At 50.0% G+C, this 25,097-nt stretch overlaps 1 protein-coding gene across 9 annotated transcripts in view; it reads left to right on the plus strand.

Moving 5' to 3' along the window:
* RC3H1 (ring finger and CCCH-type domains 1) overlaps positions 1-25,097 on the plus strand; it is an 828,931-nt gene that overhangs the window by 356,061 nt on the left and 447,773 nt on the right. For 4 of the 9 annotated variants that reach the window (XM_086956761.1, XM_086956752.1, XM_086956775.1 and 1 more), the window contains exon 10: positions 23,141-23,422. The exons of the other annotated variants lie outside the window; for them this stretch is intronic. In XM_086956761.1, coding sequence (XP_086812887.1) covers positions 23,141-23,422 — 282 coding nt within the window. The remainder of the gene's footprint in view (positions 1-23,140; positions 23,423-25,097) is intronic. 9 annotated transcript variants of the gene reach the window in all.

Below are 25,097 nucleotides of genomic sequence, written 5' to 3' on the forward strand. Positions count from 1 at the left end.
GTGAAGAGATGCAAGTGCTGCTAATGATACCAGCAATTAGATGGACCATTTATCGCAACGTCCAGGTAATGAGCTCGCTGACAGAGGTGAACACGAGACAACCATGTAGCCAAAAGAACATATGCTCGAAGAGCTGCTGGCATGACTCCAGAGCTGAACATGTGTAATGCAGGTGTAATACAGGGGCACTGACTGCTCATTGTGAGTAATGCGGCGATCCTGACAACACTGCCAGGGAGACAACCTGGGAAGTAATGAGTGGACGCATTCATCAGGAACAACTTCCTCTAGCTCCCAGAGGCACAGAACTTCCACACAAAAGGGGTGTCTGAGGACGCAGCCTTGTCTGTCAATGGTTTTAGATGCCTTACCTTGGAATGTGCAGGCAGAGGTCCTGGGAACTCAGAGATTGAGCACGGTCCGTGGTATTCAGCAGCGCTCCTGTGTGATGACAGTATGTCTGCGTACGCTGCACATTATCACGATAAAGTGCCAGCTGTTGTTTGACAGCCAGTATACTCCGTGCACGGGAGGCTCACTGAGGTAAAACACCCCGTCATTTCTGCTCCACGCATCCTCGCTTTAAACCAGCTTGTCTTTCAGGCTTCCCGCAGCATCACTAACGCCATCGCTTAGCAACGCCGGCGCGTGGATTCTCGTAATGCAGTGCGCTGCTCGCAGACCCCAATCCAGCAGTGTCTGCAGGCTCAGGGGGGTGAACATGAAACATTAACTGTTTATTTCCGTGTACCACGGTACCTACGCGAACCAACCATCTCCCCTCCTCCATGGATTTCCAAAATGTTTAACCTTAAAGTGACCAACAACATTCAATTAATGGCACCGCAGAGCTAGGGACATCACACCTGTGCGTAGGCGCAAAATGTATTTATTGAGACAGTTGTTAGGTTAATTGCTGTGCACGCCACGAAGGCTACTGAGCACACGCAGTATTAGGCCTGCTTATGTGCGCTGGGGAAGGGTTCTGGCTTGAGGCGAGGGTAGTAGACATCTATTCTGAATCCAACCGTTCATGCATTTTTAAGGTGCTTTTCTTCTTAACCATCCGTAGGTAGAAGGCCATTTCTTATGCACATATAGCTGTTTGCATTCTCCGAGATAAGATTCCCAATAATCGGTGTGACAGGCGTGCTAGTATTTACTGGGAAGTGGTGTGCTTCTCTCCTGCTTTCTATTATCGTTGATTTGAAGAATACAAGAAGAACACACCCACGACACAATGACGTCATAGCGTAGACGTTTGTAGTTCGCACTCCGGAAGCCCGCGCATGCGCCCACGGATGGCCAGAGAAGCAGTGCTGGTGACGTGGCTCCCATGCCCAAGGGAGAGCCCCGCAGAAGTCAACAAAGCGCCGGTAAGTGGGGCGAGGGGGGAGGGTGCGCTTGTGTGTGTGTGTGTGGGGGGGGGGTCTGTATGTGTGTGTGTGCGTGTGTGTAGGTGCGCTCGTGTGTGTGTGTGTTTCTGCGCATGCGTGCAGGGAGAGGTGTGGCTGTGTAGCAGCTTCCCAGGAGAGGAGACAGGAGCTGGCCACAGCGAGCTCGTTCGCGTGGCCCTCTCCATTCCCCAGCGCGCGGCCAGCTCCTGTCCCCTCTTCTGGGAAGCAGAGTCGCTCACAATAGGTCTCTGGCGAGACCGCGCTTTCGCGCGGTTAACGCCGGAGACCTTAAAAGGGGCCATAGAGCAAGTCCCTTTCCAACAGCAAGGGACTGGGGTATACTCCCTATATTTCCTTATTCCCAAGAAGGACGGCTCTCTCAGACCAATATTGGACCTCAGACCCCTAAATCAATACATACTATTGGAGCACTTTCATATGATAACATTACAACTAGTGCTCCCCTTTGCTACAACAGGGGGATTGCCTAGCAACACTGGACCTCAAAGATGCGTATTTCCACATACCCATCCATCCAGCCCACAGAAAATACCTCAGGTTCACAATAGGTCAACACTACCAATTCAAGGTTTTGCCCTTCGGGGTTACCTCGGCTCCAAGAGTGTTTACAAAATGCTTAGCGACCGTAGCAGCACGTCTCAGGAGGCAGCAGATCCATGTGTACCCTTACCTGGAAGATTGGCTTATACAAGCAAAATCGTACCACCAATGTGCAGCACACACGTCTCAAACAATCCACCTGTTACACAGCCTAGGATTCTCAATCTACTACACAAAATCACATCTGCAACCATCCCACATACAGCAGTACCTGAGAGCCACCATAAACACCTCAGTGGCAAAGGCGTATCCAAACTCAGCAAGGATAGCCAGTATTAGAAAACAGGCAGACGGCGGTACCTTCAATAGAATGCACCTGATCTGAGATAACCTCAATAATAAGTTATTTCCTTTTCTTAATACTTGAAAAGGGGGGATTTATGTGCACACCGGTAAGACACCCGCCCTCACAATGTCAGTCCTAAACAGAACTAAAACATGTAACAAAAAAAGCACAGGTGCACCATAGATTGGATTAGTGCCCAAATTAACACTATAATGTTACGGCACAGATAATAAAGTCCAGAAGTCTTGTAAGTTTGTTTCTTTATTTTTCAACAAAAGGAAACGAACAGCCGACGCGTTTCGTCCCCAGACGGGACTTCTTCAGGGCAAGGAGTGGAGAAACATATTCCTGGTGACGTGGAACGATCCAGTGATGGAGGACCGGTGAAGAAAATCTGACTGTCGTACCAAGCAAGAAGTTATAATAAATGGAAGCGATTGGCGGTCATTCAAGTATTTTTAACCGCCAGGTATGTTGAGCAGCCGGGCTCGGGCATGTAGCAGCAGTGCCTGAGGATAAGTGGAATAATAATATCCACCAGGATATTTTCAACAGGAAGACCCGAAATATGGCTAAGTGTGTAAAACCAGAGGGGAAATATATTAATGATCCAGATGTAGATCAGAGTAATCCTGGTGCACCATCCATGGGTTGTGCACCTGAGCTAATAAATCTGACCCCTCCAGAAGGAAACGTGTGTAATATTGGAGAAATCTTCTCACTGCTTCGCCAGAAATTCGCGAGAGGAAAATGTTGTCAAACGGAGCCCGTGCTCTGCTCACCATCGGTCCGTATAGCACCCGATGGCCAGTATGCAGACACTCATTCGCAAATTCCTGCCACAACACTCTTTGCCAGCCCAAATCTTCATGCAACTCATAGGCATGATGGCCTCCTGCATATTCATTGTCCCCCATGCCAGATTTCAGATGCGCCCTTTGCAGGAATGCCTAGCACGGCAATGGAACCAGGCTCAACGACAACTGAAAGACCTAGTGTTGGTAGACAGTCGCACTCACAACTCTCTGCAGTGGTGGAACCCACAAAACCTTTCCAAGGGGCGACTGTTCCAAGAGCCGGTTCCACAACTAGTACTAACAGCGGACGCATCACTGACAGGCTGGGGAGCCCATCTCCTTCAATACACAGTACAGGGACTCTGGACAAACAAGCAGAGAAGGCTGCATATCAACCAACTAGAGTTGCTAGCGATATTCCTAGCCCTGAAAGCATTTCAGAAATACTTGTACAGCAAGACGGTGTTTATCCAGACGGACAACATGACCGCAATGTACTATATCCAGAAACAGGGAGGAACGCCCTCTCCACAGCTGTCCCATCTGGCACAGAGCATCTGGAAGTGGGCGATTCCCAAAAATATTTTTCTCCTAACAGAACACCTTCCAGGGAAGGACAATCAAGTTGCCGACCTGCTAAGCAGGCACAGCCAGCAATTACACAAATGGGAGATTCACCTCCAGGTCCTTCAACCATTCTTCGAGGAGTGGGGTGTAGGACGGTGGATACCTGACTATGGTTGCCCCCAACTTTTTGCCTGGTGTTTTGCTGGTTTTCCGACTTAGTTGGCCTGGGACCCTGCCAATCAGGACCCCAGGCCTACTGCTCTCTCTCTAAAATGGATTCCATGTACCTTAGGTACATTTCCAATTGGTACTGGGCCACCTTATCAGACCCTGTAACTCAGGGCATAGGTGTACCCAGGGCCTACCAGGGGCTGAAGCATGTATTATGCCACCCCTGGCTGGCCATTTAAATCTGACACAACTGGCTGCACGACAGCTGGGGCAAGGTGGTGTAATCACCCTTTGCTTTAGATATAGTATACCTATATCTAACCCTAAACAATGGACACACAGATTCCTATCAGTCACTCCTTTGGCAGGCCTTAACAATCCTGAAGGCAGAGTGCTTGGAATCGTGTGAGATCGTGCTCTGGTATGAGCTGAGCCCGTTTGCAGCTTGCGGAACCAAGTCCTAATAGCTGTTCCATGATAACGCTTACCATATACTCTTAAGTGCATTATAATCCTCTGGGTTAAATGCTATCTCTGGTATCGCTTTATCAAAACATGTTGAGTAAGGTGTCATACGAATTGGAATACTAACCCCTCGCCAATTCTGGCGACGGGGTTAGCATTCCACCCTTCTAGAGGGACACGACATGTATGTAACTGTGAACCCCGGTTAAAGTTAACTCAAGCCTCAGCATCACAAAATGGATGCTGCCACCACAGACACGAGTCTGACCCCCTGCAGCTGGGAGTCCTTCCAGCGAGGGGAGCTTGGACAAAGGGTTTCCTGTCAGGGGCGGTGCTAGCACCATCCCAGACAGGGTTTTGTGTATCCTGGGTAGGCAGGGCTTTACAGGAAGGTGACTGCAAGTGGCACCCCGGTGCTCACTACGCATCTGCCGGCTAGAATCAGTTCCAGGGGCACACCAGCCCCTGGCCTGGGGAAAGTCCGGCATGGGAGAGGGGTGTACCCCCCCCCCCCCCCCCTTCCTGGTCCCACCCCTAGGGCAGGACCTAGTCGCGTACCCACCCCTTTCTTTAGGATAAAGGCAGGAGCAGGGACCCTTCCAGATTAGATCATCTTTGAATCAAGAAATTACTTTCTACGAAAGGAACTCTCGACTTCTTCTCAAGATTTCTCCCTTGTGGCTAAGGAGTAGTCACCCTGCATCCGCAGGCACCATCTAAGAACACTGCGGTTTGCTGCACGTCCTTCCTCCGGAATCCGACTGACCAGCTCGACGAGACCCGGCTTCCCTGGCACCTCTGACCTCTACCTACCTCTACAGCTAAGCTGAGAACCGTAGGTGCGACGAGACCTCGAGGGACCGGCCACCATCAGAACTGCACGACTTCTATCCAGCACGACCACCGAGGGATCCTCTGGTGAGTGCTTTGGGGTCCGAGAAGCCCCGACCCTGAGCAGCTCCAGCACCGAAGTCCAGCCCCCCAGCATCCACGAGATCTGCGTGGGGCCCTTCTGCTTTTTGCTGCTCACCGCGTTGTCTGGCTACTAGCCCGCTGGCTTGTGGCCTTCCCAACGACACCTGACGACGACAACACTGCTGGTCTGGTTGCTCGAGACTGGCCCTTGCTCCCTTCCAAAAGGGGAGCACCCCGGACCCTCCTGGTCCACTCCAGACGCCATTTTAGGTCCACCGCGTGGGCTTGAATTTGCCAAGACTTGTTGCCCCAATCCTGGGTCCAGCGACGTCGACAGAATCAACCATCGTGGGACAGCTCGTACCTCCATCCTGGTCGCCGACAACGCCTCCTGGTCCGTGAGACTGCAGAGCCCAGCGTCGCCCACTCACCTGGTCGAGGTGACTTCGCCCGGTGCCATCCTGGTGCCCACATAATCACTGGCTAGTGATTAAGAACTTGGTCCCCTCTGCTTTCAGGTGTCTTCCATCTTCGATCCAGGCTTGGATCCATCGAACAATCTTCACTGGTTGCCTGCCAGCAACTTCTTTCTTCAGGCTCCTGGTTCGTCAACGAGGATTCCCGACGTCTTTTCAGACCTATGCAGCCGCAGCCCCTGGGCTAGGTAACTTCGGAATTTCGGGGCCCCAGCATAGCCTCACTATCCAAGGGTCCAGATCCACTTTCGTTTTCAACCTACCTTATCGGGTTCGCCCGAGAACATTAACTTTGCTTTTACTAGCCTCCATAGACTTTGTCCCGCATCCCGCGTGAGAGTGCACACTCTGCACCCGAGTCCCCAAGGCCTCCTACTAGTAATCTGAAGGTTCAGTAACGTAGTCCTAGCTATTCCAAACCCTATGAGATTAGTACTTACCTGCTAGTAATTTCGCATTCCACTTTCATAGTATATGGTTTTTCGTGCCCCTCTGGCATTTGTGTAAATTGTGCAACTTAAAGTATTTTCGTAAGAGTTTTGTTGTGTGCTTAGTACCCTGTCCTCATAAAGAGTACAGGGCTGTTGTGATCTAAATAAATACACTGTTTATTTTCATAACACTTGTGTGGTGTCCTTTCACTTGGTGTTCAAGGGGTATATGTGATGGTATAACAGCTGGCTTAACATGCCCTCTAGAGTTTAGCCCGAAGACTGCTCTTGTCCATGCTACTAGGATAGCTGGTCTATCGGTTGACTTACAACCAATCACCATAAGGGTTGTTTGGACTGATACATAGTGATCACTAGAATAGTGAACACTGAATATCAGGCCAACTTCTCACAGGGTCACCCAGAAATAGACCTGTTCGCCACAGAAGAAAACTCGAAATGCCAATTCTTTGCCGCCAGATTCCCACATCCATTGTCAAAGGGCAATGCGATATGGATGAACTGGTCAGGCAGATTTGCGTACGCTTTTCCCCCAGCACCACTGATCCCGCTGGTGGCACGCAAACTGGGGCAACACTCCCTCACACTAATCCTAGTTGCTCCCACATGGGCGAGACAACCGTGGTCCACGACGTTCCTAGAACTCTCAGTAGTTCTCCATCAAAGGCTGCACCTTGCACCTCTTCTTCTAACTCAGAACCATGGAGAAATCAGACACCCAGATCCCAACCAAATGAACCTAGCGATCTGGCTCCTGAGGTCTTAGAGTTTGGATATCTTAACTTGCCCCCAGATTGCATGAATATCATTAAGTAGGCAAGAAGACCAACCACACGAGCGTGCTACGCAGCTAAATGGAAAAGGTTTGTTATTCACCGCACCAATAACCAAATCAATCCATTAGACACATCAATACAAAACATATGTTACCTGCTGCACCTACAAAGATGTAACTTAGCATACTCTTCAATACGGCTACACCTTGCTGCCATAGCAGCATACCTTCAAAACAGACAACACCTTTCATTGTTTAGAATGCCAGCAATCAAAGCTTTCATGGAGGGTTTAAAAATGGTGATTCCTCCTAGGCACCCCCTTCCCCAATATGGAATCTCAATATAGTGCTTTCCAGACTCATGGGCTCTCCTTTCGAACCTTTACATTCATGCGAACTACAATTCCTAACGTGGAAAGTTGCATTCTTAGTGGCCATCACCGCACTCAGAAGAGTGAGTGAATTACTAGCGAAACGATATCTAGGGTTAAAGTATCTCCCTTTGAGGGCCCTAGTTTTATGGCACCAGTGTCGGTTTCTATCATGGCTCTGCTTTCCTGGTGCGGAAAGCTATGTACAGAACTGACGTCAGCGCGCAAGGGCGGCGTCTAAGTACTCAGACAATGTCATCCCGGCGATCACAACGCCGACAATGGACGTAAAGCCGCAGACGACGCCTACCGACAGGCAAGGGTACCGCTGACGAAAACTTTCCGAATCCAGCCAGACACCTGGGGATATTCTAAGGTTCGGAATCTAACACGAACTACTGTTTCTTACAGATATATCGTTAGCGAAAGTAAGTAACTTGTGCTACAGGACCAATCATCAGGTGTTAGTGAGTGAGGGCGAAGTCCAAAGCAGCACCAACAACGCACTACCAGCGGCATGAGGGTGGCTAGGTGCAGGGTGCAAAACATCATCTGGAGCCCAGAGATTTCTCTGGAGATCGGTCACTGCAAATAGAGGCTGCAGGCTCTGGCTGATAGGCCAGTCAGGCTGATCCAACAGGGGGGCTCAGGCCTTTCGATTCCCTGGGGCGTAGGGACACCTTTGGTCCTCTTCTTAACAGCCTGGGGGCAACGGATGCAGAGGTCGTTTTAGGCGTCAGGTTTTTTTTACCAGGAGCAGTTGCAGAAGGTTGTAGGCAATGTTTGAAGGTGCTAGATGGGTGAAATCAAGATGGAGTCTAGCTCTGGAGGGCTAGGGGACCCTGTTGACACAGTTGGCCCACTTCAACTCTTGATGGGGGTGACCGTGCTGTGGTGGCTTCAGGTGTTGGGTTTTGGCGGTTCCAGAGGGCTCGAAGTACTTGTGTCAGAGTTTCTGCAGGATGCAGGAGAACTGGTCCTCTGTTCATGGGAGGTCTTGGGTCTTTATCGAAGGCAGGCAGTCCTCCCAAGTTTCTGGAGTCAACAGCTGCAGGGCGAGTCGTCTTTGGCACAGTTTTTGACAAGGAATGCAGACAAGCCAGCAGTGTTGGTACCAGGGCAGCTGCTTCTCTACTCTTTGCTTTTGCGTCTCGCCTGTGTCATCTCGTAGGCCGTCAGGATCTGGTGTCAGGGACTTCTCTAAATAATGTCTTTAGGGGCTTTAGGGGAGTGTAGGGTAGTAGCCAATGAGCTACTGACCTTTGGGGTCACTACGATCCCTATATGACCACTTCATATGGGAAGATGGCATAACCCTGTCCCAAAATTCCTAAGTATGCCATCACTGCTGAAAATGTGTCTACCTCACATTAGCCCACTTTAGGGGTTGTACTAGCCTGGAGGTAGCACACCTACTTGACTACCTAACTTTCCCACCTGTCCAGAATTCAATCGGGCTCAGGACAAAGGAGTCTGCTTCCTCTCGTGTTATGGGGAACCATATTAGCATTTGAAAGGCAGCAGCCCTTGGAGGCTTGCTGTCCAAGAAAGGGTAATCTGCAGGTCATCTTGTGGGAAGGGTGTTACACCCTCTTCCCTGACAAGCTTTTTTCTGGGTCTTCTGAGAGCAGAGGCTCTCACCATAGGTGGTCAGAACAGTATCTCGGGTGGCAGGCTGGCAGAAACCAGTCGGCTAGCACACCAGAATCTGGTAGGTTTTCAGGGGGCACCTTTAATGTTACCTCTGGGCTCATGTATTGGGAATTCCAAAACTGACATCAGTGTGAGTTTCACCTCTACCCAACAGGACCTCGAAGCCCAGACGAAATTGCCACAACATAGGAAAGGCAATGAACCATGTTTGCCCATCTTGAATTGGTCTGAAACATGCAGTTTGTTTTGAATTTTGAGTAAAGTCAAGGGTTTGAATAAAATTGCAACGTCATTTTTTTTTTTTTTTTGAAACACCTTTATTAGTATCATGCAGATCATACACAGCTCCCCGCCTACAACCCACCTGGGCCGGTGAAGCGACAATGTTGGAAACAGTCGAGCAGTCGGCAAGAAGATGTACACAGCTTGACGCCGTCAACCCAGGGGTACGGCAGCGTGAAATCACAATGCAACCAGTAAGCTGAACATGCACCCTCGCCTGAGCCGTCGTCACCTATATGCAGTTGATCCCCAGTGGCCAAGGCGGGGGGATAGGTCGCGCATGACGGGTGCTGCACTACAGAAATGTTGGTGTATTTGGTATTTTTATAAACTCTCCAAACTCCCCGAAAGAACCACCAACCCCCCCCCCCCCCCCCCCCCCCCCCCACTCCCCCTCTGTCCTACTTGTCCACAAACCCACTCAGTAGAGGCAATTCTACAGCAAGGCCTCGGCCCTGACCCCTCCCCACTCTTCAAGTGCCATCCTCTTGGAATGTGTTAAGGAAGCACTAACTCCCAACCCTTTTCCAGAACTCAAAAACTCCCCCACGTTCCCTGTCTTGTGACAGCCGGATATCAATTCTCCACCCGGCCGTCCAATCGGCCCTGCAGTCGTCCTCATCCCATTAGTGAAGTGGTGAAGGCTATCATTGTGTTTCCCCTCCCTCGGCACCCTGTGTGTCCTCTACCTCCTCCCTAGCAAATCTGAAGGTGTTATACAAACCCCAAAAGTTCTTCGGCCTGCTGGTGGGGGGGAGTAGCTCACTGTAGTGCTCCGCTTGCGTGCAGCAATACACCATGTCTCTGGCCCATCGTTTTTTAGTCTGGGTTGGTCCTCTCATCCATTACTGTGCCACCGTGCGCTTCGCCAGCAACAAACCCATATCCACCAACCGCCTACACGCCATCGGGAGAGGCCTCGAGTAGCCAAGCAGCGCCAGAGCCGGATCGACCCGCAGCTCGTGCTCTAGTATTTCACTGAGTTCCGAAAAGACCGCAATCCAGAACTCGTGAATCTTGCGGCAACTCCATGCCATATGTAGGAAGTCTGCCACCGGTGTGTGACAGCGCTCACATTCTGGAGATGGACGGAGGCCATAGCGGTGTAGTCGTTCGGGAGTGTAATACACTCGCTGCAGAAATTTGAAATGAATTAGCCTGTGTCTGCCATTCATTGACACTTTTTTGATATTACTGCAGCAGTATGTCCACATTGCGTCGTCGATATCTATATTCAGGTCCCTCTGCCAGGCTAATCGGGCTTTGGAGGGTTCCTGCGCCCTGTGCGAAGCAATACACCTGTACAGGTGCGTCGTCAGGCCCTAGGACTTCCCTCAAGGCTCCTCTAAGTCTATGAAATTGGAACCGCTGCAGCTGGGTCGGGTGTTCTACCTCTATGGCCACCTGGTCCCATGTTTTTGCCTGGCCGTCCACAAACAATGCGCCCGCCGTCTTGATCCCAAGGGTATGAAGTGCACGAATAACGTTCCCGTCTCCGATGGGAGCTAGCCATTGCAGCCATTCCACCGCCATCGCGGGGGAATATAATAGTGCTTCACCCCTAGCTTTTAACAACTCATTCCATGCGTGGTTTGTGGCCGTTATGGAATCTAGGACGCCCACTCGGCGGTCCGCAGGGGTACAGACTGTGGCTGGGAGCGGAAGAGGATCCGCAAACAGCCGCTCCATCCGAACGTGCGGAAAATTCCCGTCACCGTGGAGCCACGTATGCAAATGAGCAGCTTGGGCCACTCTATAGTACCGTTCCAAGTCGGGCGCCCGAGGCCTCCCAGCTCGTATGGCAGTGTGAGCGTGTTCCAGCTTACGCGGGGCTGCTTACCACCCCAGGCCAGTCTGGTCATTAGTTTCGTCACATTGTGAAAAAAGGTCCGCGAGAGCACTATGGGCAGGGTGGAGAACAAGAACAAGAATCGAGGCAGGAGCACGATTTTCATGATGGCCACCCGGCCCATTAGGGAGAGCTGAAGCCTGCACCAGCGTTCCACATCGTCTTCACACCTACTGAAGGCTACCCCATAGTTCTCACTAAAGAGCACTTCTGGGTCGGTGTGGATCATAACGCCCAGATATCGTACGGGATCCGTGGTCCAGTTGAGCGGGTAGTCCATGTCGAAGCGGTCCGTCACCGGGGTCAGGGGAAATACTGCTGATTTCTCCCAGTTTACTCGCAAGCCTGAGAGGGCGCCAAAACGGACCACCTCTCGGAGGACCGGGGCAAGGTTCGATTCCGGGTTCCGAACGTAGAGTAACGTGTCGTCCGTGTAAGTAGAGATGACGATTTTGTAGGAAGGGAAGCTAACCCCCCGGTACCAGTGGTATTCTCGCAGAGCGCACGCCAGTGGTTCCGCCACCAGAGCGTATAACAGCGGAGACAGAGGGCATCCCTGCCTTGTTCCTCTGCTAATGGGAAAGGGTTCCGAGACTCGATCACCAAGACGCACCCTCGCTACCGGCCTCCAGTATAGAGCCCCAGTCATCTGCAAAAACTGCTCCCCTAGACCCATGCGGCGGAGTACGCGGATCATGAATGGCCATTCGACGGAGTCGAACACCTTCTCCATGTCCAGGAAAACAGCCACCGCTTTCGCGTCTGGACGGACGCGTTGCATCGTGCCTAGGACCGTTCGAATGTTATAGGACAGGTTCCGCCCGGGGACGAAGCCGGCCTGTTCCTGGGCCACTATCTCCGCTGCAATGAGGGATAGATGGGCGGCCAGCACTTTTGCATAAAGTTTTGCATCAACATTTAGGAGGGAGATCGGTCTGTATGAATTGCAAAGGTTTGGGGGTTTGCCCGGTTTCAAGATGGTGACCAACTGGGCCTCCCTCATCGTTCCCGGCATGCTGCCTTCTTCGCCTATTTCGTCAAACAGAGACAGCAAATGTGGAATTAGTTTGGCCTGGAAAGCTTTATAAAATCCCGCTGTCAGGCCATCGACTTCGGGAGCGCTATGTGACCGCATGGAAGCCAATGCTTCAGAGACCTCGTCCGCCTGAATAGGCGCGATGAGGAACTCCCTGTCCGATTGCGCTATAAACGGTAATTGAATGTGTTCTAGGTAGTAGTCTATGTCCCGTTCCAGGTGCACGGACTTGGAAGCATATAGTTCGGAGTAGAAGTTACGGAAAACAGAGTCGATATCTGCTTCTGTCGTGGCCTTGGACCCTCCCGGGCCATCCAATTCCGTCAGTCGGGGGGTGCTCCTTTCCTCGCGCAGTATTCTGGCCAGCAGGGAGCTGGGGCGCTCCGCTTCCCCATAGGTTCTCGCTGAGGCATACTTCCCCATAAAACAGACCTCCCTGTCCGCTTCCTCATTGAATTCTGAGACTAGAGTCCGAATTTCGGCGGTCACCGCGGGATCAGGGTCTGTAAGGAGGCGCTCCTCCAGAGCGGCCAGTTGGTATTCCAAGGCCTGAAGCCGCTGCCGAATCGCCTTTAGCACACTAGAGTGCTTGGCCATTACCACCCCCCGAATAAAAACTTTGAATGCCTCCCAGACCGTTTGGAAGTTTTCCACAGAGCCCAAGTTCTTCTCGAAGAAGAGGTCGATCTCTTCCGCCACCTCTCCCCGGAACGCGTCGTCCAGCAGGGCATAAGGCGGGATGCGCCAAATAAACGGGGGGATCCCACACCGTGGGGCCTCTAATGTCAATAGTACCGGTGTGTGGTCGGACAGGGTTCTCGCGAGCACAGTGCATTCTACAATTTGACCAGTAATGGAATGAGAGGCCAGCCAGTAGTCGATTCTGGTGTGAATATCGTGAAAGGAGGAGTAGTGTGTGTACCCAACCCTACCCGAGTTGCGAGACCTCCACACATCTACCATATCGAGGGTCAGCAGCTCGGCTGTAAGAGCCAGTGCCGCCGCAGCGAGTTTTCGCATGGGCCCCGCCGATCTATCCAGTACGGGGTTGAGGACCAAGTTAAAGTCTCCACCCCAGAGCATGGAAGTGGAAGAGTATTGCCTACAACTCTGAGCTAGTCTGGTATAGAAGTCCGGGGAGTCGTAATTCGGACCGTACACATTTACTATGGTTAGAGCGTGTCCCTTCCCCACACATCTGGGTATAAGATAGCGGCCCTCAGGGTCTGCAGCAATCGGTTGCAGAGCCAACTTGGAGCGAGGGTTCTCCCACGTCAGTACCCCTCTGGAATGTGTGGTGTATCCCGCCGCAATAGTACCTTCCTTAATTTTCTGTGGTCGTTTAGACCCCTAACATTCCAAGTTAAAATATTCAATGTGTCGGCGAAGGGGGCCGAAGCCGTCGCCCGGTCATCTACCATATGGGCTGACATAAGGAATACAACAGGACCATACAATTACATCACTGGCATTCCCCGAGACAACTGAGTGGTGCAATGAACGTTTCAAGGACAGACCCCTGCCTTCCGTGCAGACCCCTGACGTTCCCCCCCCCCCCCCCCAACCCCCCCGCATTACTACTTATCTGTGCGGTCAACAATGATCACAGAGGTCCTCGATCGGTCCAGCTCTCCTGCAGAAGGGAGAAACAGCCCGCTCCCGACCCAAAGACCCCCACTCCGAGGGATAGAGTAGAAGCCGACAGGAACGATGTTCAGTCTTGCTCATTCAGCCGGCTATCGGCGTCCTCGTCCTCTGTCGGCCGTTCTGAGTTCGATTTCTGTTCCTTCGCCCACCTTTTCATCGCCTGCTGCAGTGCCTTGGGGTCAGTGAAGACATGTGAGTGTCCACCCTTGTTGACGCGGAGTTTGGCTGGATACAGTAAAGCGTAGTCTAAACCCAACTCCCGGAGCCGCTTCTTATGGGGGATGAACTGTTTTCGTTCCTCTTGGACTTTTGCTGTGAAGTCCGGATATAGCGAAATGGCGGATCCTTCATATTGTAGGTGTTGTTTGGTCCTTGCCAGGCGGAGCGCAGTGTCTCTGTAGTTGAGGAGCTTCGCGATGATTTGGCGCGGTGGCGCGCCAGGCTGAGGCTTGGGTGCCAACGACCGGTGGTCCCTCTCAACTGTGAACATGGCCGAGAATACTCCTTCCCCCAACAGTTTCGTGAGGAGATCTTCCACAAAGCGTTCCATGGGACCTGTAGGGGTGCTCTCCGGAAGGCCCGTGATGCGTAGATTGCAGCGTCGCGAGCGCGCTTCCAAATCTTCTGTCTTGTCACTCAGGACCTGCATCATTCTCTCCATTTTCTTCTGCGCCGTGTTCAGGTCCGTTTGAGCCTCCTCGACCTCCGTCATCCGCCAATCTTGGACCCTAGGGCTGAAATACTGGATTGTATGCCTTGCTCCATGGACATAAGCATAGTCTTTAGGTCCAAGTCGTCGTTCCTAGCCGCCTCAGTGTGGGTCGTGGGGCCATCCTCCGTTGCCGGGCTTTGTTGGAGCAACCTTTTTTGGGAGAAGGGCAGCTTGCTCTGTGTTCTGTCCCCCTTGCCCATTGTTTCTCAGCCACCGACTGCTGTGCGCTGCGGAGTATGGGGGGACTGCCGGGTAGTGAATAGCGCAAGGAAAGGCAGGGTCTCCGCACTGGTTTGCGTCCCTCAAAGTCCAAGCCGCCACTTGGAGGAGGGCGGGGGGGGGGACCGGGTCAGCACGCAGGGGGGGGAGGGCACCAAGTTCACCCCAATCGCGTTGATCGCCGTGGCACCACAAGGTCCCCAAAGCTCAAGCCTCTGTGTACTCCAACCGAGGGTCCAGGAGGTCTGTGCCCACAAAGTCTAGGGGGGCTCCCCACAGCGCGGGCGTGTCGCTCCAGCCGCCCGCAGGTGGGGTCCGGAGCCCCACAGTACTGCACCCTCGGCGCCAGGAGAGAGTACTGCACTATCCTTCGCCACAAGGATCTTCGCCTATTTTGCCCCCCGCCCGATTCTCCAAAGTGCTCAATCTGCGAGGGGGGGGGGCTTCAAAATCGGCCCGCTGAAGAGTCCCCGCGGCACTCCCCGGGACCTCCGCCGCGCTCAGGGGGGGGCGAGGGAGGGAATCTCGCACCTCTCCTTCCTCCCGCGCCCGTCCGCGAGTCAATGGCTGCCCCCAAGGTCCCGTCTCGCCGGGTGCAGCTCACGGGGCCAGGGATGGGGCCGCGGTCAGACCAGATGTCTCGCTCCAGCGACGTGAGGGGGGGAGGGGTGCCGGACCGGCAGCCCGCGCTGTCCGCGGCCGCTCGGCGGGTGACGTCGGCCGGCTGGTGGTCACACTCAGCCCCGCTGCTTGTGGCCCAGACACGCCGCGCTGCGGACTCCGTCCCATCTGGCCGCACCACACTGTCCCCAGCGGAGCCACCGCTGGGTACCCGCTTGCTGGGAGATTGGGTGGGGATCTGGATTCTGCCAGGTTACTCTGCTGGTGAAGGATATTCCAGGATTGTTAGGGCAATTGCAACGTCATTAATGTGAGTTTGAACTCCATTTTATGGAGATATTTTCTATCTCTTGCACATTACGGGGGATCTTTTTGCGTTTGTTGATATACACACCATTATTTTCACCTCTTATCTTTTTACTGGACACTTCCTTTCTTAAAAGTGAGAAAGTTACCAATGATGAGAAACGTGGGCAAGCTGGTGAGAACCTACCAGTAGCTCCTCTGGTGTAGCACCCATGAGGGACTTTCTCACCTTAACACACTTTTTGTTGTGTTTTTGTATGCACTTTTCTTAGTTAAGGGTATATTTGTTGTGCTATGATATACTAGATTTATAGAGCGCACAGCTACTCAAAGTATCCCGGCACTAATACCAAAGAAAGCCCATCGCACAGCCAGGGCCTCAGAAAAAGCTGAGTTTTTAATTTCTTCTTGAAAACAATGGGGTCCGACACCATCCTGAGGGCCAGCGGAAGCTCATTCCAGGCAAGACCTGCTTTGCGGGTGAAGGAACAACCACCCAGCCTGTGTCGATTGAAACGAGGGTTCTGTATTAGGAGTTGGTCAGAAGAGCGCAATTGCCTAGAAGGTTTATAAAAGGCAAAGCGCTTCTGAAGATAGAGCGGACCCAACCCATACAGGGCCCGATGGACAATGGACAGCATTTAAAATTTCAGGCAACTCTACTGGGAGCCAGTGCAGATGACTAAGATGGAACCGCACACTCTGTCTAGCCGAGAGTCCCATGAGGAGTCTCGCCTCCGCATTCTGGACTACCTGCAGCTTCCTGGTCAGATAGCCGGGACATCCCACCAGAAGAGCATTGGCATAGTCCAGGCGGGAAAGGATCAGAGCCCGAACGACCGTCTCTTTGGCTCCACCTGGCAGAAGGGGAAGAAATTTCCTCAGAATTTTCAGGGTGCCAAAGCAAGTCCCTGTTAGCTTCTTCACCTGTGTTGCAAAATTTAAATTTTCCTCAGACCAGCCCCCCAGATTTTTGACACGACCCTTCTCAGTCAAAGGGGGTGGGAAGTCCGGTGGCCACAGCCTAGTTCTAAAATCCACAGGAAACGAGCCAACCAGGAGAACCTCTGATTTTTCTTCGTTGCACTTTAACTGATCATTAGCCAGCCAGCGAAACACAGCTGAAAGGCAACGTTGCGCCGTGCTGACCGAGTCCTCACCCTGTTTCCAGGAGAACAGAAGCTGCATGTCATCTGCATAGGCCATCACCTTAGCCCCCAAGGACTCCGCCAGATAATCCAGGGGAGTCACATAGATATTAAACAATAGAGGGCTAAGTGAAGAGCCCTGCGGAACGCCGGTGGAGAGAGGCGTCGGCGCCGAAGCGCAAGGGGGCAGCCATACTTGCTGTGATCTATCCTCCAGAAAGGATCTAAGCCAGCTCCCAGCTGAACCCACAATGCCGATGGCTGTAAGACGATCTAGAAGGAGAGAGTGGGGCACAGTGTTGAATGAAGCAGAAAGATCCAGCATAACCAGGGCTGCTCTCCAGCCGGCATCCAAACAGTCACGTATAGCTTCTGCCACCTCCAGCAGGGCTGACTCCGTGCTGTCAGAAGCACGGAACCCCGATTGCGCCGGATGTAACAGGCCCGCCCCCTCTACATAGTTGGTGAGCTGAAAAGTGACTGCCTTTTTGCAAACCTTGGCCAAACTAGGCAGAAGTGAGATAGGGCGATAGTTGGCGGGAACCGACGGATCAAGAGTCGGCTTATTAAAAAGGGGAAGTATAAGAGCCTGCATCCATGAAGAGGGAACGCAGGCCTCGCGAAGTGACTGATTAATCAGTAAATTGGCTTCCGGGTTGATCGTGTCAGCTAGCTCGGCCAACAGCCTAGCCGCACAAGGATCCTTAGGGGAGCCAGATTTCAGTGCTCCAAGAATTCTGCGCGAGAACAATAAGTCCACTGGGCTAAAGACAGAGAAAGGATGAACCGAATCCTTCTCCAGACTCCTCGACGGGACAGTCTGGGTCGGCTTAAGGTCTTTCAGAAGGGATACTTGAATGTTCAAGACCTTATCCCTAAAGTGTTTTGCCAAAGTTTTGCACCAGTTATCATAGGGGGGAACCACCGCCTCCTGGGCACGGGGAGTAACAAAGCTCTGCACGATGGCGAAAATTTCCTTGGAGTTATTATTCGCTCGGTCGATGCGGGTGGCAAAATGCTGGCCTTTGGCCGTGGCAATAGCTGAGTAATAGATTTTCTGTTGGACTCTAAGAGCCTGTTTGGCAGTGGGGCAATAGCCGCTGACCCTCCATGCTCTCTCCAAAACCTTACAGGCATGCTTAAGAGCCTTCAACTCCTAGGTGAACCACAGCTTAGAGGGAGCCTCGCTCACCAACTTGCGATGACTCGGGCCGAAAGGGCATTGGCTGCACCACTGACCCAACTAGAGAATGTGATAACATTGTCCTGTAGATCCCCTGGGAGGGTAGGATGCGAGGCCGCCAGGTGATCACTGAGTAAACCTACGTCCAGCTTCCTTGCTGTAGGGGCACGCTGACAGCTAGCTAATTGCAGCTGGCGCTGGGTGGTCCATGAAAAAAATATAGTGAAGTGATCCGACCAGGTGATCAGGAGTGGCTTTGTGATCAACACTGGGAAATTAGAACAGATAGTGTCCAAAATGTGACACCTCTTGTGGGTCGGATCAGTCACCCATTGGGAGAGCATAGCCAGCTGGAGAATATCCATAAAAGCTGCGGCGTCAGTTGACTCCAGGGAGTCAAGATGTAAATTGAAATCCCCCAGCAGAAGGTAATTGGAGAACCTTAAGACTCTATCCGCCAGAGCATCTCCGCAGGCATCCAAAAAGGCACTCGCTGGGCCCGGAGGACGGTATAATAATGAGCCCCCCAATGTGAAGTGAGGAGACAATTGGAGATTGAAATCCAAAGCCTCACAGCCTCCCCATATAGTGGAGGATTCACACTGAAGAACCAAGCGTTCTCTGTATAGAATGGAATTAATAAGGCAGGCTTTAAAACAGCCCAAAGGGCAGGGGTCAGCCCTCAGAGAAACCGAGGGGAGCTGAATGGACGGAAGAAAACCACAGTCATTCACGCCATGATATTCTCGGGTCCTGCAATGGCAGTAGAGTAGGAGGGGCAGCACAGGACTTTTAAAGACCTTAACACCGTGCTAGAGTACTGAATGGACGGGCCATTAAGATGAATGGGGGCTAAACCAGCAGCATGGCTCGCCCTGAGCCCGGACTTGGCACTGACTGGCGCAGAAGGGCTTGCCTTAGGCGCCCCTTCGGCACGCCACCGGCGCACCCGCTGCGCTCGCCCGCTGCGCGTTCGGCATAAACACATTTAAAATAGGGTATGGCCAGTGCTGGAAAAATGCGAGCAGCAACTGGACCGCTGACCGCGACAAGCGCGTGTCACGTCCAAGATGGCCGCTACCCGGCCGCGAATGAGGTCAGGAGTGCTGCGGAGCCGTGGCAAGGAGAATAGAGCCCCCAGCAAAGCCGAGCACCAAGTGGTAATTACCTTCTTTTTCAAGTTCCTTATTAAAATTCACAACAATGCCAAAAGCAAAATAAACTGTCATGCATCCCCCCCCCCCCCATCACCCCCCCCTCCAAATTCCCATTAGACATACAAAGAAGAAAAAGAAAACTGAGGTGAGCAGTGTTAAAATAAGCGGCAGACTAGCAATGTAGGGAGCTTAATGGAGCAGCACTCTCCCGTAGTGGGCCAAACTAAATAGACTTTTGCCCAGTGCCGGTAAGATGCGAGCAACAACTGGACCGCTGACCGCGCCAAGCGTGTGTCACGTCCAAGATGGCCGCTACCCGGTCGCGAATGAGGTCAGGGGAGACTATATTGGGAATGAGTTGACTGACAAACCAGCATTTAAGAAAACACATTAAAAGATTGCAGGTTCGTAGGATTGGATAAAGACTTGTAAAGTGTGTCGACCAGCTGTTGGGTAGAGGTGGATACCCCCCAATACCAGCCCTATTATAAAGATTGTATGGTGTCCCGTATAATCATGTCTTAGGTTGTTTATAGTGATTTGTGAGTGGAGGACTACCTGATTATTTTTCCCTCTTCTGCTCCCCATAATTTTCTTTGTATAAATCTTTTTATTTAACAGTCATTGACTTATAGCAAGTCATACAATACAGTCAAAATCATTGCTGGATAGACAGACTAATACAATCGTCATTTACAGTCTACATCATTGGGATAAATCATGGGGAGGGTAGGTTACCCACTTTACAATTTAGAGGGGGAGGGCAAATATCTCAGAGGGCATATATCTCCACGATATGATTTCCATGCACTCCAAATTCGTGACCATTTTTTGGGGCAGCCACGGACCACATAGACAGTCTTTTCCCGGAGCATGCACCAGTCTAGATTTGCTTCCCATGTCCCAACTGTGGGTGGCGTTGCTGCTCCCCAGGCCAAAGCAATATTTATTTTTGCTATCATCGACCCTAAAGTGATTCATTGTATCTGGTGTGCATTTAAATCAGTAGAGTCCCATAAGTTCAGGAGACATTGGCTTGCCTCTGGGTGAATAACCATTTCGAGCACAACACTCATAACCCTGTGTACTTCCCTCCAATATGTCTGGATATGCTCGCAGTCCCATATGATGTGCATAAAGGTGCCTGGCTGTCCACATCCTCTCTGACAATCCCCTTCGCTCGCTCTACCCATCTGTACCAAACTGGGTCCCTTAATATATGTCCTATGCAGGATTTTAAGCTGCACTAGCCTGATCCGTGCTGGGATAGCTACCACTATGGGGAAAGACAATGCGTCTCGCCACTCCTCATTGTCCATTACTATGCCCTCTGTCACCCATTTATTTCGGAGACCTAATAGAGGGTCCTCCATATTGCATATTAATTTTTTATATACAAGAGATGTTTTTCTCAGGGAGATGACCATCTAGTAGTCTATCCTCTAATGGGGAGGATTCCGGAGTGGAGGAACCCTTTGGAAGGAGTGAGTGTAACGCGTGGTAAACTTGGGCGTAGCGAAAATATTTCGCTCCCTATTACTTGATCAGTGTGGGTTTACCAATACGGGATTTTTGATACCAAACATCCCTATTTTCATTGAAGCCATCATGTAGCTGGGGGATCTTGTTTTCATCAGTGTCCAGCACATGTTTAAAAATGCCTTCCCTGTTCACTTGTACTGGCAGTAATGGGACTGACCAGCAAAGGGGCATATCTGCTCATGCAGGTATGCCCTCACATTTAATAGTCTAAAGACGCAAAATTGATGGACGGAGTGCAGAACAAATCAAAACATTCACCCCAGTCAAGAGATCTCGGTTAAATCCATCATTCTTTTGCTCACCAAGCCACCCCGGTTAGACCTGGACATATGCAAATCCGTCTTGACCCTGTGCCTCATGGGAACAGTCCAGCCCGAACTGCCAAGCCAGATCCTCCCTGGACCAGAATAGTCAGCACCCCTGCCTTAAGGCTGTCAGGCCTGCTGTAGCAGTGACTTACAAATATTACATGCAGTGTTAGGGGACATGGCATAAAGGGATGTGCAACATGTCTGGTTTTCACTTTTGTCTGCACCTAGAGACGCAGCCTCTGATAGCAGCCCTTGGTGTGAGTGGGGTCACTTAAGGTGACACAATTTGTGCTGCTGCACTTAGGAACCCTCTTTAATACCTCAGGCTCAAGGTACCAGGGGCACCGTTTTCTAGAGATTTACAGAGGTTGCTAAAGGTTTTGCCGATTCGGGGGACCAATTGTACCTTTTTAGGGAAAGGAGACTTGTACTGTGGCCACCGGTGCCAACAAAGTTCCCCAGTCCTCCAGAGCTCGAGCCCATTGTGGTTTCACCCCTCCTGGATTCCCTGACATTGCCTGCAGCCTCTTCACGCAGGCCTCCTCAACCGCGTCTGCTTCGGTAAGGAAAAAACGGACACCTAAGGACACCTCTGCACCAGTCGCCCCAAAGGTAAGTCCCTGAAAATCACAAGGCCTGAGCCCACTTGTTGGTTCAGCCCAACTGGCTTTCTCGCCAGAGCCTGCAGCCTCTTTTACAGTGACTGATTCCCATTGAAACGCATTGGCCTCCCAACACTGATTTGCACCCTGCCGCCCTTGTGCTGCTGGTGGTGTACTGTTGGTGCTGCCTTGGACCTTGTCCAATACTCACTTTAACTCCTGAAGATTGTTCTTATAAGTTGATGTACTGTGTCTGTTTGCAGAACTTGTTCTTCTTTCCTTAGGAAAACATTGCAGAATTCTGAAATTGTACTGTCCACTTTTTAAAGTGAAAAGAATTTAAATTTAAAAACCTACTTACCTGAACGACTTTTCTGATGCTGAATCATATATAAAGGTACTTGGTATTTTTTATAAATTGGTGTGGGTCTCCTTCTAGAGTCGTGGTGTCATTTATTAATCTGTGTGTAGTTTATAAATGTCTGGCACTCCTCTATGTTCAGTCTAAGGCTGCTTGACCTCACTACTCCCTAAATGAGTACTTTGGAATTACATAGCAAGCCCCGGTCCACTCGTAAGGGAACCCCTGGAGTCTTTACACAGTATATCAACTTATTAATATATCACAAAAAGAGCCAACTTCCTCCATTAACAGATTATGAAGTGAGAGAACTAGGATTGGTTGAGTTTTACGTTTAACAAATCTCCATCCCCTTCATTTATTAAAAAGAAATCTTCACTAGCACTGTAAATAGCAGTTATTTATTTATTTATTTGAACAACAAAACAATAGTCGTTTTATGGGGAAAAAATAACCAATTCATAATGACTGAAAGCCTAAAATATTCACATGCAGATTTCTGTCCTACATTTCGTGACATTATTAAGGAGCGGTTGAATATTAATTTCCTGAAAGCTGTATTGTATTATAGCCAATGCCACCTTTGCATATGTAGTAATATTTGGAGTTGTATTTTGGCGGGGGGGAGATTGGTGGGTTTAGCTGCCAAAGACATTAATCTTAAAGAAATATCTCAAAATAAGTCCTGCAACAACCCTGTTGTTAACCTTGTAACAACCAATTCGTTCTTCAATGCATTAGAAAATTATAATTTGTTTAACAAAAAAATGTGTGACAAAGTAAAATGAGTAGGTCAAGAGTTCAACAATTTTTGTTGTGATATTTTTGGTACTACTGCTCCTTCAGACTTTTAAGAAATGGTTCCTTGAGCAATATGAAAAAGTTTTTTTCTGTGACTTTTAAATCTGTGTGATTAAAAGAAGCTTCTCTTCTAAAGTGCCTACACCTTACCAAATACTTTGTGGCTTTATCTGTGGTTTGCGTGTACAGGCTCAGTTAATTATAAGCCAAGTATTGTTTGGATTGTGTGTTTCTCTAGCTTGCTGTCTCACGTGCACATGCGCGCACACACACAAACATGCACACAATAGGCAGTGTGCTACACCACCTCTCATTTCTTAAAATAGGTTCTCGCCGGAGAGAGACCTGCTCGCCGGCAGATAAGCGTGCCGTTCGCCTTTGGAGGAGCTGACTGTCGTTTTGTTTGTCTGCCGCCAGATTCCGTAAAATGAACAAGCGTCTGGTTCCCAGAAGACCCCTGAGTGCCTCCCTGGGCCAGCTGAATGAAGTGGGCCTACCCTCTGGACCCCTGCTGTCTGACGAAGGGTCGGTGGACATGCCCAGCCGGAAGCCGTCAGGTCTGCCAAATGGCATTGTGTCGGGAGGGAGCGCAGTGACGCAGCTCATCTCACGGGGAACAGACTCTGGCTACGAATCCAACTTGAAGCAAGGGAAGATGGACCACCTGAGCACCAGTGCCCCCGGGTCCCCTCCTGACCTGTACGCATTTTTCTAAATCCTTTGCCTCATTGTTACATAATGAATCGTGAGGAAGTATTGTTATAAGAACTGGCACATGAATAGGGTGTTGGGGCTCAACATTTATGGTTTGCCTGAAAGCTACTTATCCTTGTTGATGTATTCACTGAAAACTAAAACAGTTTAGTAATGTGCAGATTCCCATGCTTACCTAAAACTTTTAATTTTCATCCCTAAGTTCTTCCTGCCTTCTTTACTAGTGCTTGCATGTGTGTTTCGCTTTTTGTTTCAGTTGGAGGGCACAGATAGAATTAAGTTTTGTCTGTTTGAGGCTCCTAAAATATCTTGAAAAATAGTACTGGTTGCTCATTTTTTTTAAACGTTTTTTAAAACTTTTTTCTAAAGAGGAACCCTAAAGGAGCAGTATTACCAAAAATGATCCACAATTGTTCCTTGGTCTAACAGATCTAAGTGTTGACTCACACATTGTTTTTGTAGAATGTTTAATTCTATTGTGTGGAGGAGAAATTAGTAAATGTGAACCTTGGGAGGTGGTTCTTTGAAGAATTATTTAAAGTTTCACTGTTACAGATGTGCTTTAGGCACACGTCTGTTCAGACCTTGGGAAAAATGGGCTAAACGCCACCTTAACATTACAATATGAATGCACCATAAACACTTGAAAAGATGACTGTAGGGAAAGGGAGATTCACTTTCCTTGGACTCAGCCAGTGCAGTAAAAATTAATGTTGGAGCTCTAATTTGTTTATGAATGCCACATGCAATTTTCAGATTTACACGAATGAGCAAAATCTGTAAATATGATTATTGTAATGAGAGTTCTTTCCTTGGTCTTTATTTTACTTAAAGCATTTGTTTCATTCCAAAACTCAATTACCCTTTCGCTTCTGTGGAAATTGTCACCTTTGTTGTCACTTGAAAAGATAACAAGTTAACATGTCAGAGTTCCTTCCATTTCAATAGAATAGAAAGTTATTTTCTAAATTTCTGTTTGTTTAAAAAATCACAGCATCCTTACCACTGGCTAATAAGTTGTGACCACAGTGTGTAGAGGATTAAAAGCATACTGAATGGCAGGAAAAAATGCCAAAAGACATTGAAAAACGATTGTTTACAAATTCTATTTCATCTGACCCTAACACACCCTCCTTCCTACCCTCTCACCACTATTTTGAGTTGAGAGGCAGACCATATGCAAAAACAGCCTTCTTTCAGCCTGTCCGAACAATTTTAACATCTTTAAGAGCAACCCTCCTTTAGGATAATATTTATATGCATTTTTTAAAGACCCTTTTTTACTCTTTTGTCTATTGGACTGCAGATTTTTTTTGGGGTGGAGGGGCAGGTAGGATTCTTATCGTTTTGTTTCGCCCAAAACACTGGTTCATGTAGGCGTTAACTTTTGGTTCAACCGGTTTCTTGGGGCATTGTTTTATTTATTTACTAAAATCTAAAGTGGCACACATCAATAACTTACATACTGAAGGATTCAGTAAGCCTGGAAATGTGGCTATTGCATAAATATGGATTTTTGTTTCAAGTTTGCAAACCTTATGTTTTATTATTACTCAGTGTGTCTGAAATGTGTTTAGTCTTGCAAATCCTTCCTTTCCTTGATGTATCTCTGTAGTGTTTAAATAGGAATTGCCAAGTTTGTCTCCGAAGCTATTTCTAA

Source organism: Lissotriton vulgaris, chromosome 1_1 (genome assembly GCF_964263255.1).
Source record: "Lissotriton vulgaris chromosome 1_1, aLisVul1.2, whole genome shotgun sequence".
NCBI classification, from domain to species: domain Eukaryota; kingdom Metazoa; phylum Chordata; class Amphibia; order Caudata; family Salamandridae; genus Lissotriton; species Lissotriton vulgaris.